This window comes from Cuculus canorus, chromosome Z, assembly GCF_017976375.1.
Source record: "Cuculus canorus isolate bCucCan1 chromosome Z, bCucCan1.pri, whole genome shotgun sequence".
NCBI classification, from domain to species: domain Eukaryota; kingdom Metazoa; phylum Chordata; class Aves; order Cuculiformes; family Cuculidae; genus Cuculus; species Cuculus canorus.
Window position 1 is genome coordinate 46,946,077 of NC_071441.1, and position 18,351 is coordinate 46,964,427.

At 42.5% G+C, this 18,351-nt stretch overlaps 1 protein-coding gene across 2 annotated transcripts in view; it reads right to left on the bottom strand.

Moving 5' to 3' along the window:
* The window catches only part of SNX30 (sorting nexin family member 30), a 76,684-nt gene that overhangs the window by 34,800 nt on the left and 23,533 nt on the right, over positions 1 to 18,351 (bottom strand). For both annotated transcript variants that reach the window (XM_054053692.1, XM_054053691.1), the window contains exons 3-6: positions 12,123 to 12,233; positions 9,006 to 9,164; positions 6,495 to 6,690; positions 5,678 to 5,877 (exon numbers count right to left, since the gene is read on the bottom strand). In XM_054053692.1, coding sequence (XP_053909667.1) covers positions 5,678 to 5,877; positions 6,495 to 6,690; positions 9,006 to 9,164; positions 12,123 to 12,233 — 666 coding nt within the window. The remainder of the gene's footprint in view (positions 1 to 5,677; positions 5,878 to 6,494; positions 6,691 to 9,005; positions 9,165 to 12,122; positions 12,234 to 18,351) is intronic.

Consider the following 18,351-nt stretch of genomic DNA (forward strand, 5'->3'; position numbering starts at 1 on the left):
TTTAAAATAGTAGTTCAGAGCTCTAGGAGCCATTCTAGCCAAGACGTGTTTCTTCATCAAAGACGTACAAACCATTTATCTACTAATGATCATCTTCCTGTTCTTCCCTCATAAGACAAGGGAAGGTCACCAATGCAGTTGCTCTAGAGCAGAGGTAGGAGACAGCAATCAATAGTCTTACAATCCTCAGTCCATGACAAATGGGAATGGCACCCGATCCACAAAACTGCTACTGGTTAAGGCAAAAAATTGTGTGTGTATTTGTGTGTGTGTGGAAGACAACACACACCACACTGAAAAATTCACCTTCATAAGCTTAGTCCTCCCTCTTGTCCCCAAAGGCATGAAAGCAAGCATGCCATTGGTCTTATCTGCTTGAAAACCCTCAACATTCCTATTTCTTTTGGAACCTAAGCAGCTATGTGAAATAGCCTTTAAGCGCTTCAGGTAACCAATCCAACAAAAGCCTGAGAGATTTAACAGGTATTTCTACTTTGTATTGCCTCTTGAACTTGAGTCAGCTGAAATTTTGTCTCAGAAAAACAACCACTTCCAGCAGTTGCATTCAGCCTATAGAAGCCTGGAGTCAGTGCAATAAGCTGGATCTGTAGGAGGAGTAGCCAATGGCTAACAAGCACTGCAGACTAGACTCAAAGGGCAGGTGTTTTATTTCTCCATAAGTGCTCAAGTCTGTCCATGGTGGACCATTAACAATATGCTTCTCAATGTAGCTTTAAGTATCCATTAATGACTGGCCTCTAAGAGAGGAGAAAAATACTGCTCTCTCTTTCACTTGTCCCATATGTGAAAGGAAGTCCTTCCTCTGGCACCTCCAGGCAATCTCAGCTATAGATCAAAGCATTCATAGGTCAGCAGCTCCTCCAAAAAACTCTGTAACAATTATCTCCAGTTACCACAGTCCAACACTTCTGCTAGTTAAGGCCTCACTTAGGGTCAAAAATACCCAAAACATTGAAAAATAAAAAACAGTTGGAAAAACACCAAACAGAAGAAACTCATACACCACATTTCAGTTATTTGGAGTCAGAACCAAACTGCTAGTCCCTGTGCAAGCAAGACTTAGCTTGCTCTCAGCAAGGCAGTGCCTCCTCCCTTTTGTATTTAGCTGAAAAATTTCACCTTGGTCCCTGTCTCTGAAGCAGCTTCAAGAGTTTGTCATCAGCCTATCTCAAACTGCAATCCTATGCCACCTGTACACCATACAACTTCCTACTACAACTAGAGCTCACAAGAGGATCCTTATTTACTGCATGCCTTGATACAGACAGTTAGGTATTCATGTGGTGCTTACTTTAAACATGCTCCAAAAGTAATATCCAAGCACACAGCTGGGGATCATGTCAGATACGCCTTTCTGGCCATGTTAAGCATACGAAGTTCATATAACATTTTAACATCAGCACTGAAGTATGTAAAACGGAATTGGTTATTTGTACTTGCCTCCCTGGGGAATATCAGTATAGAATCATAGAATCATAAGGTTGGAAAAGACCTTAGACATCATCTACTCCAACCATACCTGTCTACTACTAAATCATGTCCCCATGCACCTCATCTGCCCACCTTTTCAACACCTCCAGGGATGGTGACTCAATCACCTCTCTGGGCAGTCTGTGCCTGTGCTTGATAACCCTTATAGTGAAGAATTTTTTCCTAATGTCCAATCTCAACTACCTCTGACACAGCTTGACATCATTCCTTCTTGTCCTATCACCTGTCACTTTGGCAACGAGACCAACACCTACCTTGCTACAACCTCCTTTCAGGCAGTTGTAGAGAGCAATAAGGTCTCCTTTCAGCCTCTTCTTCTCCATGCTAAACAGCCCCAGTTCCCTCCACCTCCTTCACCAGTTTCATCACTCTTCTCTGGACGCTCTCCAGAGCCTCAACATCCTTCTTGTAGTGAAGGGCCCAAAACTGAACACAGTATTTGAGGTGCAGTCTCACCAGTGCTGAGTACAGGGGGAGAATCACTTCCCTGGTTCTGCTGGACACACTGTTTCTGATACAAGCCAAGATGCCGTTGGCCTTCTTGGCCACCTGAGCACACTGCTGACTCGTTCAGTCAGCTGTTGACCAACACTCCCAGATCCTTCCCTGCCAGGAAGCTTTCAAGCCATTCTTCCCCAAGCCTGTAGCTCTGCACAGGGTTTTTGTGTTCTAAGTGCAGGACTCTGCACTTGGCCTTGTTAAACCTCATCCCATCAGCCTCGGCCCATCAATTCAGCCTGTAAATCGCAAAAAAAAGCAGTAACATAGATTTGCTGACAAGGGCCTCACAGCATTTAATTGAGATGTCATCTGATCTCTGTTTTAGAAAAAGTCTCTCCTAGACACTAGAAGCACACATTTTAACTCAAGCACACAATGCCAGTCTCTCCCCACTTCTGCAAATCTTTCAAATGAACCCAGATACAGGGCTTCCCTGGAGTCAGCCATTACTTGTTGCAACCAGAACTACCAGGCTTTGTAGTTCCCTCAGGCTGCCCTCCTCAGGTATAACGGTGCTCCAGAAGACACCAAAGTGAACCTTAGTTTCAAACAGTGAAGTTAAGCTGGCAGTACTTACTCTGAGGACATTCACATAGCTGGAGATCGCTCTACAAAAGATTGCAAACAAAAAAGTTCCCGTACTTATACCTTGGGTACAGTGCACCATGGATAGAGCTATCAGGCCTGCACTGAACTCTTAGTACCTAAAGATTTACCTTACCTGATAGCTTTGAGACTGCACCTAGCATCCTTGCCATCATCTGACAAGAGCCTTTGTAGAATAGGGCTGTCTCCAAGCCAACAAGTAGTCCAGCTGCAAGCCTTTAATGCCATTTTCCCTGTAGTAAGTGGTGTATAACCACCTGAAGTACCTCTGCAGCTGAAGAAATCCCTGCTTTTTACCTTAAAAAAATTTTCCCTGCTACATTTGTGAAAAGCGCCTCTCACAACCGTGTTTGCCACTTCAGATGCTATCTCCAGTAGGCCATGGCATTAGTAGCATCAAAAGCCAGATATTCTGGGCAAAAAGTTTTAACCACTAGCCTGATGCTCTGTTTAAGTACACACGTGTATCCTTTCTTCCTACAGACTAAACCTTAACAGCCTGGATCAGGGGTGCCAGCTATAGCTCAAGGTGTTCCAGCAACACCTGTGTGTTAATAGCCCTGTAAAGAAACTGCACCTCATTTATGCTGGGGTAAATACCATGACTACGAAAGCAACGAGTACACTCAGGGAATTAGCACAAAGCCACCTGGAAGAATTGTTCTGCTAGGCAAGACAGGAGCCATAAAACTAGCCATCTGAAGCTGGGAAAAGAAATCTGCAAGCATTTCAAGTCTCATTTTGAGAGGTATAGGATGAGTAATGCTAAGATGGAAAAGGACTACTACGTTCAGACTATATGTTTTAGACTTCTAAACAAGTGCATACCATAGTCTTGTAACAGTTGTTCCAAGTGGAAAGTCCTCTGTCTGTTAGTAGCCTATAGAGGGACTGCTAATACATACTGTACCATGGGGACGGAGTGAAAAGCTCTAACAGTCAAACTGGAGTCCTTGGTTTCAGTTTTCAGTGCACTTAACTCAGTTTGCTACCAATGCTCCCTAAATTCAAGAATAAAAACAGCATTAAAGCAGCTTTTATTAAATTTATTATTACTCCCATCTTTAAAAAAGGGAAAAAGGAGGACCTGGGGAACTACAGGCTGGTCAGTCTCACCTCTCTGCCTCACATGATCATGAAAAAGATCCTCCTGGAACCTTTGCTAAGGCACACGGTAAATAAGAGAGGTAACCGGTAACAGCCAGCACAGCTTCACTAAGGACAAACTGTGCTTGCCAAGTTTGGTGGCATTCTAGGATGGGGCTACAGCATAGGTGGGTAATAGAGAGAAACTGGCATCATCTACCTCGACTTGTGCAAAGCATCTGACACTGTCCCACACAACATTCCAGTGTCTAAATTGGAGAGATGTAGTTTTGATGGATGAACTACTCAGTGTATAAGGAATCGGCTGGATGGTCGCAGAGAGTTGGCTCAATGTCCCAGAAGAGACGAGAGGTGAGTCATACTCCTTAGGGCCTAGTATTGGGACTGGTGGTGTTTAACATCTTGGACAACAAGGTTGAGTGCACCCTCAGCAAGTCTGCCAATGACACCAAGCTGTGGGGCATGGTCAACAAGCTAGCGGGATGGGATGCCATCCAGAGGGTACTGACTCGAAAGGTTGGCCTGTGCTAACCTCATGAAGTCTAACAAGGCCAAATGCAAGGTCCTGCACCTGAGTCCAGATAACTCCAAGCACAAATACAGGCTGGGCAGAGAATGGATTGAAAGCAGCCCTGAAGAGAAGGACTTAGGGGTGCTGGTGGATGAGAAGCTCAACACGTGCCAGCAACGTGCACTCACAGCCCAGAAAGCCAAGTGTATCCTGGGATGCATAGGAAGTGTGACCAGCAGGTCTGCCCCTCTACTCTGCTCATGTGAGACCCTACCTGGAGTGCTGCATTCGGCTCTAGAGTCCTCAGCTCGGCAAGGACATGAATCTGTTAGAGCGAGTCCAGAGGAGGGCCACAAAGATGAGAGGGCTAGAGTACCTCCCACACAAGGACAGGCTGAGAGAGTTGGAGTTGTTCCACCTAGAGAAGAGAAGGCTCCAGGGAAACCTTATAATATTCTTCCAGTGCTTAAACAGAGTCTACAGGAAAGCTGGGGAGGGTTTTTTTATCAGGGAGTGCAGTGGTATGACGAGGGGTAACAGTTTTAAGCTAAAAGAGGGGAGACTTAAATTAGGTCATAGGAAGACATTTTTTATCGTGTGGGTGGTCAGGCACAGGAACAGGTACAGGAACACGTACAGGAACAGGTTGTCCAGAGAGGCTGCAGATGCCCCATCCCTGGAGGTGTCCAAAGCTAGGCTGGATGAGGCTTTGAGTAACCTGATCTAATGGAAAGCGGGGCTGGAAATGGATGATCTTTAAGGTTCCTTCCCGTACACAACATTCTATGATTCCATGATTCTATGATTACTTCTGCATAAACAGGAAGATATTAAGCTCTTAGAGATTTTAAGTCACAGAATGACATGTTTAAGTAATTACATAGTATGCAGAATTTAACAGAACTTTACAACAGACACACCCTGTCTAGGATATGGGGATGAGAGAGGAAGCAGTGTCTGACATTTGGACACATGGTTCTAAAAGGAGTCACCCAACCCTGCTAACGTACAAGTGACAGAAGCTGCTAAAGCTACCTTTTCTGCAGGGCCAGACATTGACCCAGTAGTGAAGAACTGTGCCACAACTGACTTTCTAACAAGTCAAATAGGTGAGTCTAGGCAGCCACTGGATGTCTCCTAGAGTACCACTGCCACTCCGACAAAGGAGAAACTCTTCAATACTTTGCAGGCACACCAGGATTACTGACTTCATCTTCACTGAATAGCAGAGCAGATAGATAACACAACCCATGCAGTACCCAGCTACTAAACATACCCGCGTTTGTTTTGATTATGAAAACATCCTCCTACTTCATGTATTATCTACATTCCCAGTTTTCCCACCACCAAGCCTTCTCACTGCTAGAAAGAATGAACTCACTCGTGTTCAATTCCATGCAAATGCAATGACAGTGTCTTCTGCCACAGGGCTCTCTTTACCTTCATTGACTCCGAGTACAATATATATTCCCTAAGCACAGGCAGGAAGTCTTCTGTCATGTCTTCACTGAGTTCTTCAAGAGCTGTGCAGCAGTTCCCAATACAGGCAGACACCCCTTCCAGTGGCTCCGATAGCTCAACCTCCAGCCCACCCCATGTTGAATAAACAGGTCCATATTCTCGTAGTTCCACCAAGTATTCTGCAAGAGGTAAATGGAAAAGTAGATCAAACAGAGTGCAAGTGAGGCAAAAGGATCTGCGAACACACCAAAACAGCAGAAACTATGTGCCAAGTCTACCAAACATTAACTCCCCCAAGAGTCATCTCAATAGACAAAGGTCTATGGGTGACAGGTCCAAACTTCCTCCTACTTAACCGACCATTCCTACAAGCCTCTAATACAAAGACATTTGCATCTGTACAGTAGCCAAAGTAATTTTTTTTAAACATATGTAAAATTTGTGTCTGCTAAGACAGGTCTGTAAAGATTATCTTCAGCTAGGAATTCCATCTGTCCTCCTCTCGCTAGAATCTACAAGGTTTTCCCTCTCCCAAAAGCCTTTCTAAAAATAACTCTAGTAAGAAAGTAAGTCAGCATAACAGCAACTTTAAAAAATATTTGGAGAGTCAATCTAAGATAGTTGAACTAAGATACTAAGTTAGGCTTTAAATCTGAAAGAGGCATTAGGTCGTGCTCTGTACATAGCACACTACAAGACAGTATCCTTGATGCAAGTTGCCTTGGTCATGCCATAAACCAGAACAAAACACAGCACACAAACAAAAGTATGACGATAGAGCACCTTGCATTCTTACCCAACTGTTCCTTGATAATCCGTTGTGCTATTCTGTCAATGGTACCAAGCTTTAGAGAGAATGTGTCTAGATATTCCCCAATGGCTGCAAACTCCAGTGGCCGACTTCTTAATTTGTAGCCTCCTGTGACATATTTGACAGACTCCCCCACCTTTGACAGCAATGCCATCCCTTGCTTTTTGTAGGCATTAAGATCCTAGGAAGTTAAAAAATCAGTTTAAAAATTTGACTTTCACGTTAGAAGATTAATACAGTGAAGGATACCTTCGAGTCAAGATCAAATGATGAAGGCAAGAGACCACAGCTGGCACATAGTGCTGGAGAAAACCTAACTTTGTACAAGTTGTACAGGTGAAAAGTTTCAAGACTGCCTCTAGACAGAGATAAACTACTCAGGAGAATTGTATTAAGTACATTATATGTGTAAGAGTAAGTGGCCTACCCTTGCACATGGGCAGACTTTGCCATGTTCCTGTACCGTCACCACAGATGCGGTAATATTAACAGCTGTTTCAACCGATACTTTTCATGCCATTTATCCATACATACCTTTAACTCATAGCCCACAATACCAGTATTATGCAAATACCAGGTGGCTCCAATGACCTAGTTCAGAGCTATACATTGCATGTCTCTTTGGTCAGCAGTCTCCTCACACCAGCTGTGTGGTTAGACCGACGGCAGGGGAAGACTGTACGCAGAAACAGTGTAGCACAGAGAGACTAGCTCCACTTGTCTGCAAGACAGACTGCTGCTCAGGCTAGGTCAGATGTAGCCATGTTGTCTGTACAGAAACCTTAAACTTCCTTGCCAACACTTCATACCTTTGCATAAATTATTCAGACAACCTATGTTAACAAGCTTTTTTTACCTACAATCTTCAGGGGATTTCACCTTGACAGCACATCAATAAAAAGTGGGTTTAGTTAGTCAAAATGCCAAATATTTTGCATTTTACTCCTTCCAGCAGGGGTCACTATTCAACATCTCAAAAAAGGCTTAACAGCTGTAACTAGGTTTATTCTATGCAGCCCGAGGAAGAGATGTTTTCAAACCAAGTAGGCCTGTAGAGATCAAGAACCAAGACGTGGTATTACAAACCAGATTGAAAGTTTAAGTGCTCTTTAAAAAAACAGAACAGACATCTTCAAAACATGTACTATGGTATTTTTTCCAAGTGCCTATATATTACATCAAACATAGTCTGATTAAGAGAACCTGACACATTAGCAGTTACTATAATTCTGAAAGAAGCTTGCACTTAAACGCAGTTGTTTGTTGCCTCCTGCCTTCCTCCTGTCCTAAGCACTACCTACAAGCAAGCATCAGAGAAAGGCCCTTTAACTGAAAATTACTCACTCACTCTCTTGAGCATTGAGGTGTGTTACTGGTCCAAACAGGGATAAGTAAGACTGATTTCTCTTTTTCAAGCAGGAGGTGGTCTCATGACTTTCTGCAGTAATTAAATTCTTCCTTGCACAATGAACTGACACCTCAATGCTGCAACAGAGTAAGTTCCAACACTAGAGACAGCCAGAAGAACACACGTCCTTTTCCCTCAGCCTCCCTGGATGCTTTGTATTCTCAAGGCAAGCCCTCTCTAGGGCTGAGGATAAAGCCCTTACCATTTATTTTACAGGGGTGGGAAAAGACTGCTAAGCAACTAAGCTGAATCATGCTTTAACAGCTGAAAAGCAGAACAAAGCTATCTGACATTTAACTACCAAGATGCCAAAAAAATTCTGCATTTCTGGCTTCCTGCAGTGGTTAAATACAAGGGAACTGGAGATAGAGTCTCGCATTACCAGCAAGCTGAACATGAGCCTGAAGCGAGCACAAATGCAAGTGTCACATTTGAGTGAGCTAGAATAATGTGACATTGGAAAGACGTGCTTTCACAGCTCTCCTCACATCAGGTCAAACCCAAGTACGACTGCAGGTCTTCCTAGTCTTATTTAAAACAGTTCAAAAGACAGCCAAAGAAAATTGCATTGTTGCTGGACAAGTCATGCAGAAGATAAGCATGCAGCTGTTGACCAAGAATAAACAAGAATGAAGACTTTATACTTAGTTTTGAGGGCAACAAGTGCAGGTGGCATAGAAGGCACAGACAAGAAAAAAGTCAAGAAATTTTCAAGATTTTGTGCAAGATCTCTCCTCCTCTCCCAAATTCCTTCTTCTCCAAAAGGAGATACCACAAAGTCTACAGTTTTCTAAATTCTGAATTTTCTTGCATAAGAAGAGTTAGTTCTAGACACAGGGACACAAAACAAGCAGGCATGGAGACCCAAATTTGTAAATGTGCAAACTAACTTTCCCTTCAAGCAAATACTGTTGTCATACACAGAGGTCCGTCACACATAACATTCAGAATCTCCAACAACTCTAGTATTTTAGAGGCAGTTCTGACCTGGACATGTAGTTACGTGTTTTTCACCTTCATTTCAAAAGAGACTGCAAAGGTGTCTGTGCAATGGTACCTATCAATGACTCTGGAAGTTACTGGCTTACCTTAGCTGTGAGAAACACGTTGAAGTGCTCATTAAAAGAAAGCACTGGGTGATCAGTTATTCTCTTCAAGAATTTGTCTAATGCTTTCCTCCTTGTCTCCACGAACTCTTCAGAAAAGCGATCGACAACACCCTTCACCACAAATTTCTCAGGAAGAGGCTGTTGGAAAGAAGCAAAATGCACAAAACTCAAAACACAACAAACTTCCTTCTGCTACTTCAAAATATACAAAGCAAACTCGGGTCTTAACAGGAATTGAAATCTTATGTTTCCTAATGAAAACCATGCAGCAGATAGGATGCAAGCCCTACTCTGAATTCTGTGGAAGGCTGATATAGCATAAGTGAAAGAGCTATCTGAGCAAAGACAGACTTGACAGAGCGAACGGTTAAGCAGTCCAGCAGCCATTACAAAGCACTTGCACACTCAGTCATCTATCCTAGTTGCCACTCCTGACTGTATTTGTGTAGGTGAAAAAGCTCTGCCAACATATTTACTCTTTCATCTTACACCTATTTCTACTTTACCAGTTGATCTCAGTGGTTCACATTAACATGTAAGCCCAAGCCTGCCACCAGACTTGCTAATTGTGCAGCCCCTCCTGTTACACTCAGACATCAGACTTCAAAGTACTGCTTCAGATGGAGGATAACTCTTTAAGCTTCAGCATAGTTAGTCTCAGCTCTACCACTAGACCTGCTTTCATTCTCTCCAGACAGCACGGACTCTCAAGATTAATGAGAGTTTTAAATGGTGGTTTGCATTTTATTCTTGTAACACAGTGAGCCCAGACAGATAATTTGCTTACTCTTAGGTGAGCAACAACAACCATTTTCAGCCAATTTTGGGACCAGGATTCTCCTCTACAAAGAGTCTTTGTCACTTGAAATCTGTGACAAAAGTAATGCAAAGAAAAAACTGTGTATGCAAGGCCCTTTCCCACTATAGCCTAGTTGACATGGGATGTACACAAACACTGCATCTCCCAAAAAAATATCCAGCCAGCATGATTTAGCTGCAACACAGCTATATTTTGACCACTATATTTAGTTCTGATAATTTAAGACCCGTTATTATGCTTAGCACTCAGATCAGTCATTCTAGTTAAACCGGTGTAAGGCACACTTTAATTAGCTTTCTTCAGAAGAATAACGCTCAGTGCAATAGCCTTTAGGGAGGAAGAAACTCTTCCCTTGCTTTGTAAACTTTACACAGGACTGTATACTAGGAAGTCACTACCTCAGCAGTATATGCAGGAGGAAAAGGACAGAAATGCCTTCAAGAATGCAAACACCACCATCCAACAACAAGATCCTTGGCCACACTAGGCTTATCTTGCTGTCAAATACAGACTTGAAAGCATTCTAATCTATTCTTTCAAAATAAGTCTCAGATCATTAAAAAAAAAAAAGTAAAATGGACTTTTATCAGTTTAGTATATTCAGTTTAGTTTGGGGTCCTAAGTGTAGACCATCATGATTCACTGCACTGAGAAGACAAATAACTTGTTACGGGAAGATTTTAGGCAGAGTCACTAAACCAAGATTAGAAGGACAACACTCTTTCCGTATTTAGTTAGACAGAGGGCTTCTAGGGACAAGATTGACCTGAAACATCCTTTCAGAATACTCTTGAGTCAAAGTGCACCCGAAACTACCTTCAGCTTCCATTTCTCATCTAATTCTAGGCAATAAATTCATAAAGCATTCGGCAATCTCCTCACCATACCACTGCATGTAGGAGATTAATAGGAAGTTCTGTAACTGCTAACGTTTGCACAGACAGATAAATGAGGGCAGCACATCCTTAAGGCTTCCATTTTTTCTGAAGTATTTAAGAGATTGTCTTGTTCTGCAGCCAGTTTCACATCTGGTTTTAGAACTGCTTGTGCCAAATCTGCCATTCTGTGTGCAAAGAATTCCAGGTCACAGCAAAACAGCTTGAATCCCTGGCTGTGACTCACCTTCTGCTACTAGACTATTATTTATTGCCTTGCAGCCTTCAGGCAGGACTGGCAGTCTTTTAGTACACTCAAGAATCTGCAGAAGCTTCACCTCAATAGTTCCAGCTGTTCAGTAAACAGGGAGGGAAAAGAGAGGGTCTGCGCAGCTAACATCAATCTCATGTCTCTACCTTACCCGAGCAAGCTCGCTCACTCTTTCCTCCCTACCCTACAGTAAACACAACTGCTGCCAGTTAGTGGTGTCACATGGTTTTGTGAAATATTTCTTATCTTTGAGAGATGGAGCTGTTATTCCACTTAGAGGCAAGTCCCAGAGAAATTAAGGACCTAAAATAGTAGTCCCTGGAACAGCCTAACTGAACACCTCTCACACAGCGTAGTCCTTGCTGAAGGAGGGAGACAAGAAAACCTTACCCCATTCCAGATGAGCAAGCTAAGGTATGCTAGCAGTGTTGCTATTTCCCAACAATTTACCTTCCACAGGCCTTTTTTTATTTCTTTGTTTAAAACAGCTGATAGTGGCAGTCTCAGACTTTCTACCTTTTCACATCTTGAACAGCATCAAAACTATATCAGCATCATCTTCTTCACATCCTATAAGGTGGGCAGACTGCAGTAGTTTAATTAATCTCACTAACTAAACTTCCGTCTTCTGAAGGTAGTTAATAGCTCCTAAGCCAGATGCTAAGATCTGTAAGTCTGTGCTCTTAAAAGTTAGGAAAAAAAAAAGTTTCAAAATACTCCTTAAAGCACACTCAAAAGGCCAACTTGAAAACTGACTGTAACTAGGCTGTGAAATACCCATGTGGCTTTTCATAATCCTCAGATGTTGGAAATCTAGATGTAATAGTTGAGTAAACAGTCGAAGCGTATTCAACTTATGCAACAAGAAATGTAGTCATCCAATACATTGCCCTACAGGATGCTGCCGAAGTTCACTTCTCAGGTGTGCAACCCAAGAAAAGTCTAAGCTTCATAATCAGTCATTAATGGGAAGCTCTTCCCACTCTACAAGAATGAAGTACCAAATTTAAATCTAAATACTAGAAGATAGTGAAGTACTGTAAAATCTAAAGAGAACTACTGCCAAAATATCACCCTTGGAAAACAGATACAGAACTGTCCTGAATAGCAGATTCTTGCTTACTACCTACGGGAATGAGATGTGTTGGTTGAGACTCTTCCAGCTTGTTTCTCAGCCAGTCGAAGTCTTGGTACCGTCGGCGGACAGAATACTCTGGCAAATCAAACTCTGCTCGTGTGGTCTGGAAAAGAAGGATATATTTAGTGTGCACCAAAGCCTCCCCTTTCAGAGCTTTAGCAACAATTGCAGCAGAGTCATCATTGGCAAAGGTGAGGCCAGACAAGCTCTGTACCCAAAATCATGTTTGCAGCCACTGGGAGAGAAAGATCCCCTAGTCTTTCAAGCCCAGCAGTAAAAAAAATCATTACTTGGAGCTGACATGTTCTTAAGATCTATTAGTACTTCACAACATTTTCTGCTTGGATAAACTTCACAGGAGTCTCTGAAGAGTAGAGTACTGTGCACCACATTAAACTCTCGGCATTTACCAGCTTCTGGAGAAGACCATATGAAATCTTAATTCTAAGGAAAAGATTATTTCAGCCATCAAGAATTAAAAGCAAATATACTTAATGATCTGTTTATTTTATGAGGTGCATTAACTGTTGGTGAAAAATCATTTCATCACTGCACCATATTCTAGAAGTGATAGGCTTATTATACTCCTCCAAGGCTAAGAGATTAGAATATACGATATTGCAAGGTTTGTTTATTTCCAAGATGAAGAAACGAGTTTGTTTACTAAGTTTGCATATGCCTGATTATAAATATCAGTACATTAAGTTTAAAGATATAAAGTTTCCATCCTTTGGGGCTTGGATTTAAACTTGCTGTTACAAGTCTGAGACAACGGGTAAGCATGCAGAGAAAGGACTGTTTCATCCAGTCCTCCAAAAGCCTACTGCCTGGAAAGCTGACTGGGTGAGGCTGCTTGGACAGCACATCTTGCAACTGCCTAAAAGCACTAGCAAAACTGTGTAGCAACTAGGAGTCACTGCTGAAGAGACTGGTATTGCAATAGTCCTGATCAGAAGGTAGATGGTCCTTACTATTATGTCCCACAGAGAAGCACAGCTCACAGAGAAGCCTAGAGTTATACTCGGTTACCTGCATCACCAAAACCATCTTGCTGTGAAGGAATGCCAGCACACTGCATGTCTGCAGCTAGACATCAAAACCACTGCCATTTGGGGAATGCTCCAGCCTACCCTTTGAACTGGCACCGAGTCCAGCACTAGGTTGTTTTGCTACTCCCAGCCATTACAACCACTTCCTGAATTCCAATGGAGATTTTGTATTTACTTCCAAACTGAGAGCAACTGCCTTGTATTTGGAGAACATCAAGTAGCAGCCTTGAAATGCAATGCACCTCTTCACTTGCTCTTTGGATGGCTCCGACTCTTCATGTTACACCCACCAATCCCCACTGGGGATCCTGTACAAGTTCTATCTCATAGAACTTTTTCTAGGGGCAAGTTAGCAGCCTTAACACTATCAACAGAACAGTAGCTCTAATATACTATAAACAGTGTGCTAACACGGTATTACACATGAAATAGTTGAATTTCTAGAAATAGAATAGTTTAGAAAAGTTTCTAGAAAAGGCAGCCATACAGGGACAGAAAAGAAGAAACCAGGCATACCTCCTCCCTCCTTTGACCTGCTAGCTAAGGTAAGAGATAGACTAACATAATGAATGATCACCAATGGAGCAGTCATGTTTGCAGTGGTCATGGTAGCCTCTCATATAATGATTTGAGCTTTACTCAGCTATACCTCAGAGTAACACCAGCTTATTTAAAATGTTAAGAGTGCCACATTATAAATGAAATTTCTGAGACTTCATATGAACCATTTTCACTTGTTGCAAGTAAGATACTGAATGACATTACAACAAGATAAATCGTGCATACGTAGACAGCCCTCAGTTAGTGCTGCTGACTGCTTTGTTCTGTTAATACGGCAGTTACAATATAATAGAACGGTCTGGGTTTAGATCAGCCAGTTCGAACACCCATGTCATGGGCAGGGACACCTTCCACTAGGGCAGGTTGCTTAAAGACTCATCCAACCTGCCCTTCAACAACTCCAGGGATGGGGCATTCATGACGTCTCTGGGCAACCGGCTTCAGTGTCTCACCACTCTCACAGTTAAACAATTTCTTCCTAATATCTAACCTAAATCTACCCTCTTTCAGCTTAAAACCATTACCCTCTGTCCTGTCACTACCTACCCTTACAAAGAGGCCCTACCCATCTTTCCATTAGGCCCTTTAAATTTCAGGTTATCTCTCCCACAAGTCTAAGGAAAAGGTAAAGATTTAGTAGCAAGAAGAGGTTTTTGTAAATTAGCCATCACTGGGCAAAGGCCTCTTAAAAGATTAGACAATGAGTAAAAGAGAGGAATCAGGATGAATACACACAACAGTGTCTTATCCTGTCGCAAGAGGATGAAGTTAAAGTCTCCCACCTCTTAGCACCAGGAACCTTAAACAGTATTCTGCTAACATCTAAGCAAAACTGAATATTTAGTCTAGAAGTAGGAAAGCAGAATAAGTTCCAGTACACAAACTTTACGTTAGTTATCATTCACCTCTAGCAAATCGTCCCTGCTGCCTTCACATAACAAGCAGATATGCAAAATATTCCATATATCAGGTTTTGTTCCTCAGAGGCAGGCAGATATAGTCATCAGCATTTCAGTGTTTGCTGTACAAGCTGTCAAATCTAGACAGCAAATAAGCGTTTCAAAGCTATTCGGACAGAACACAAGTGCCCTTCACGGTTTCAACAACACCTCACTAATGCTGAAAGAATTTGGATCTCAGATCAAACTGTTCATTAGCCTAGCACGAGTTATTTTTTCCAGACTGCAAATAACAGGGAAGAGGGTCTTGCCAGTGTCCAGGGACATCAAGTGAAATGTCTGGTTTTGATACGGTTGAACTCCTCCTGCTTTCTTAGTGGGATCCATAAATCTCATCTTTCAAGGACACGTGTCTCTCTCAAAAGAAGCCGAGAAACCTATGTGGCAGATCTCAACCTCTCAAAAATAATGCACAAGACATTTCCAGGGATTTACTGAAAATTCCAGTGCAGTTCCACTAAGTCAGCACTGAAGTATTCCAAGCTCAGTTTTACTTGCTGGAAAGCAGGCAGGGTTACAGACACTTTTACCTCTGTTATTGGAATAGTTTTGACTTGAGGCAATATTAAGGCAATCACCAAGTCTTGTGTAAGATTCTTGTCCTATTTTTTTTTTTAAAGAGTTAGCAGCCAAACCTAAAGCTAGCCTATGATGACTATGTGAAAGTATTTTTATAATCTAGTTCTAGTCTTACTGAGTACACCTGACTGTGGATTCTTCTCCATGTTACTATTTAAGTTTGGGTCCAAATCTTCAACTAGAAAAAGAGAAGAATGGCAAAGGGGGAAGGGAGCAAGACTGGTGTTCATAGCAGTTCATAGTTTCACTTGTCTCAAATACTTTAGCCCTTCTGAAAAAAAGGTTATAACACTTGTACGTGCTCCTCTCTAGAGATCAAGCTGTTTCATGTGCTCGGGTAATCTACCCAATGCACACACCAGAAGAGAGAGGGAAAAATACAGGAAAAAGAAAACAAGACCTCCATTTCAGTATTAACTGGCTCGAAAGCCTCTCTCTTCAAGTCTGCAGAGCAACTGCATGACTCTGAGAAATGGCATACAGACATCCAGGCCTCCACAGGAAAAGGCACAGAAAAGGGCCTTGCCATCCTAAAAAGTACAACAAAACTGAAGTAAGAAGTAAGGTTACTTATGTTTCCCATCAGGAGAGATGGCTACACAACATAAATGTAAGCCTTATTTTCCTCCTCCCTCGTCAGAAAAATCTGCTTGAAAAAAAACCCCTCTAAAGCATGCATCAGTCTATCTGAAGAAAACAAAGGTCAAGAACGCCTGAGACTTCAGTCATCACAGTCAAGACCAATCAAGTCCCAGCACAGCTTTCACCCACCTTTTTTGTTTCAGTAGACTCCCCATAAGAAAACTGCTGTTAGCAAGAAAAAAAGGGGGTGTGAAAAAGTCACAAGAACCAGGTCAGAATCACTGTCCCCATTTTACTGGGGATTCCCATTATGTTTTTCAAATGTGTTCACCCAGAAGACAGGCTAGGGAATGCTACCCACCTCTTACAAGGAAGCTGTGAAAGAAGGGGCACAAGCAGGACCAAGTAAAAGCTAAGCTTTATTCTCAGTTTCCCTGCATGCTACTGTTTTAGACTCTCCCCCAGTCACCACCACCTGCTGACAAAGGTACCAGTAGATGAGAAGTCTGAGGCATACTGCAAGGCTTCTCTTTTTTGCTGTTACAATGACAGACTTTTCTAAAGACCAAAGAACACACAACAAAACCAAGACTGTGGTCAGGTTACATTTTCCTTAGAGTGCTGTTCAGTCACAGCCACAAGCACAAATTACAGCACTAGTAATTACATTCCCCTTATCCACCTAATGATGCTGCTTTTCACAACAAGGAAGCCTTCAGTATAATTCATTCTAGGACCTAGATTGATGCAACCCTTTGAGCTTCTAGTGGCACTCTTCAGTGAAGAGGGGAAAAAAGCAGCCACCACGTCTCTTCATCCAGTGCCACCAGAGACACTTTCAGCCCTTTACAAGTCTGAAACCCCTCTCATGCAAGGCAGCAAGGGAGGTGGTGGGAAGGTATGTCCCTAAACTGGTGACAGGAGCAAGGTCTGCTATAGAACTTCAACCTACAACCTAGAGGTACAAGCATCACTCACCCTCATCACTGTCTACGGCTTATTCCTGTGCAGCTTTTTTGCACATGTTTAATCACTATTTTCAGCTACAATGGCTGGTTGGGCAATTGGCTTGGCATCAAAGAGGCCCTGTTTGTTCAGCAAGAATGAACCAGATCATTAATACTGTTAGTCTTCCAAACAGCCTTTTTTTAAACAATGGTAGACAGTGCCAGAGGTCCTGACCCTAGAGGTTAGCCAGAAGTTTGCAAGAATAATAAACCCGAAGAGGAGAGACTTTCATGGTGCTTGATAAGAACAAATTATGCGCTGTTTTACAATAGCATTGTATGCTATGATATAGATTTATGTGCCATGGTGATATCCTAAATAAAAGAAGTAGTAACAGGCAGGCAGCTAGATATCCAAAATCTGGAGTACAGGATGAGGTTTTTTTTTTTCATTTAAAAAAGACTATTTAGTTTACACCTGATTAAATACAATAAATGCCTTACCCACATTCCAGAATTCTGCCTTAAGAAGGAAGAGAACCCTTCTATGAAGGCATACAAGTAGAGGAAAACCATCAGGGTTTTCCCTACTGTTAAAAGATATTTTATTTTGACAGAACAATTGGGTCTTAATTTAAGGCAGAAGCAACTACAGCCAATTTCAGCCATTTGCCTGTGGAAAGCTGCATCTCATTTTGTGCTTCCTATTTCTTCTGATCATGTAACAGCTCAAGGCTAAGTTGGTCCAAGTAGAAAAAAGTTTCCTACAACATTTCTTAGCATTTTCTAGTAGTTAAGATACAGCATTTCTTGCAAGATTAAAGAAACTTAAAGCCAAGAAGAATGACAGGTCTATGTTCCACTAGAAGGTGATAGGGGTGTTCCAGTAAGAAAGTGATGCATCCAACGGCCCAGCTGAAGTGCTGCTATACAAATGCACGCAGCTTGGGCAACAATCAGGAGGAGCTGGAAGCTAATATGCTGCTAGAAAGCTATGACCTGGATGCCATTACTGAAACTTGGTGGGACAAATCCCATGACTGGAGTGTGGCTATCGATGGCTACAGGCTGTACAGAATGGACAGAACAGGAAGGAGGGGTGAAGGTGTTGCCCTCTGTATCAGGAGATGGACGGAATGTGAAGAGCAGTCTTTGAAGAGTAGCCACAAACAAGACAAAAGCTTGTGGGTCAGAGTAAAGGACCAAGGCAGCAAAAGGAACCTTGTGGTTGGTACATACCACAGGCCACGTGATCAAGGAGAGCCTACCAATGAAGCCTTCTTCCTCCAGGTTACAGGAAGCTTCAGGCTCACAAGCTCTCATCCTACTGGCGGACTTCAAGCACCCTGACATATGGAAAAGTAATACAGCAAGCTGTAGGCAATCCAGGAGACTCCTGGAGTGCACTGAAGACAATTTCTTAACCCAGGTAATAGAGACCCCTACCTGAAGGGATGCAATACTGGATCTGATGATCACCAGTGTAAGTGAGCTTATCGGTGACATGAAGATCAGAGGCAGCCTGGGCTGCAGTGATCATGCAC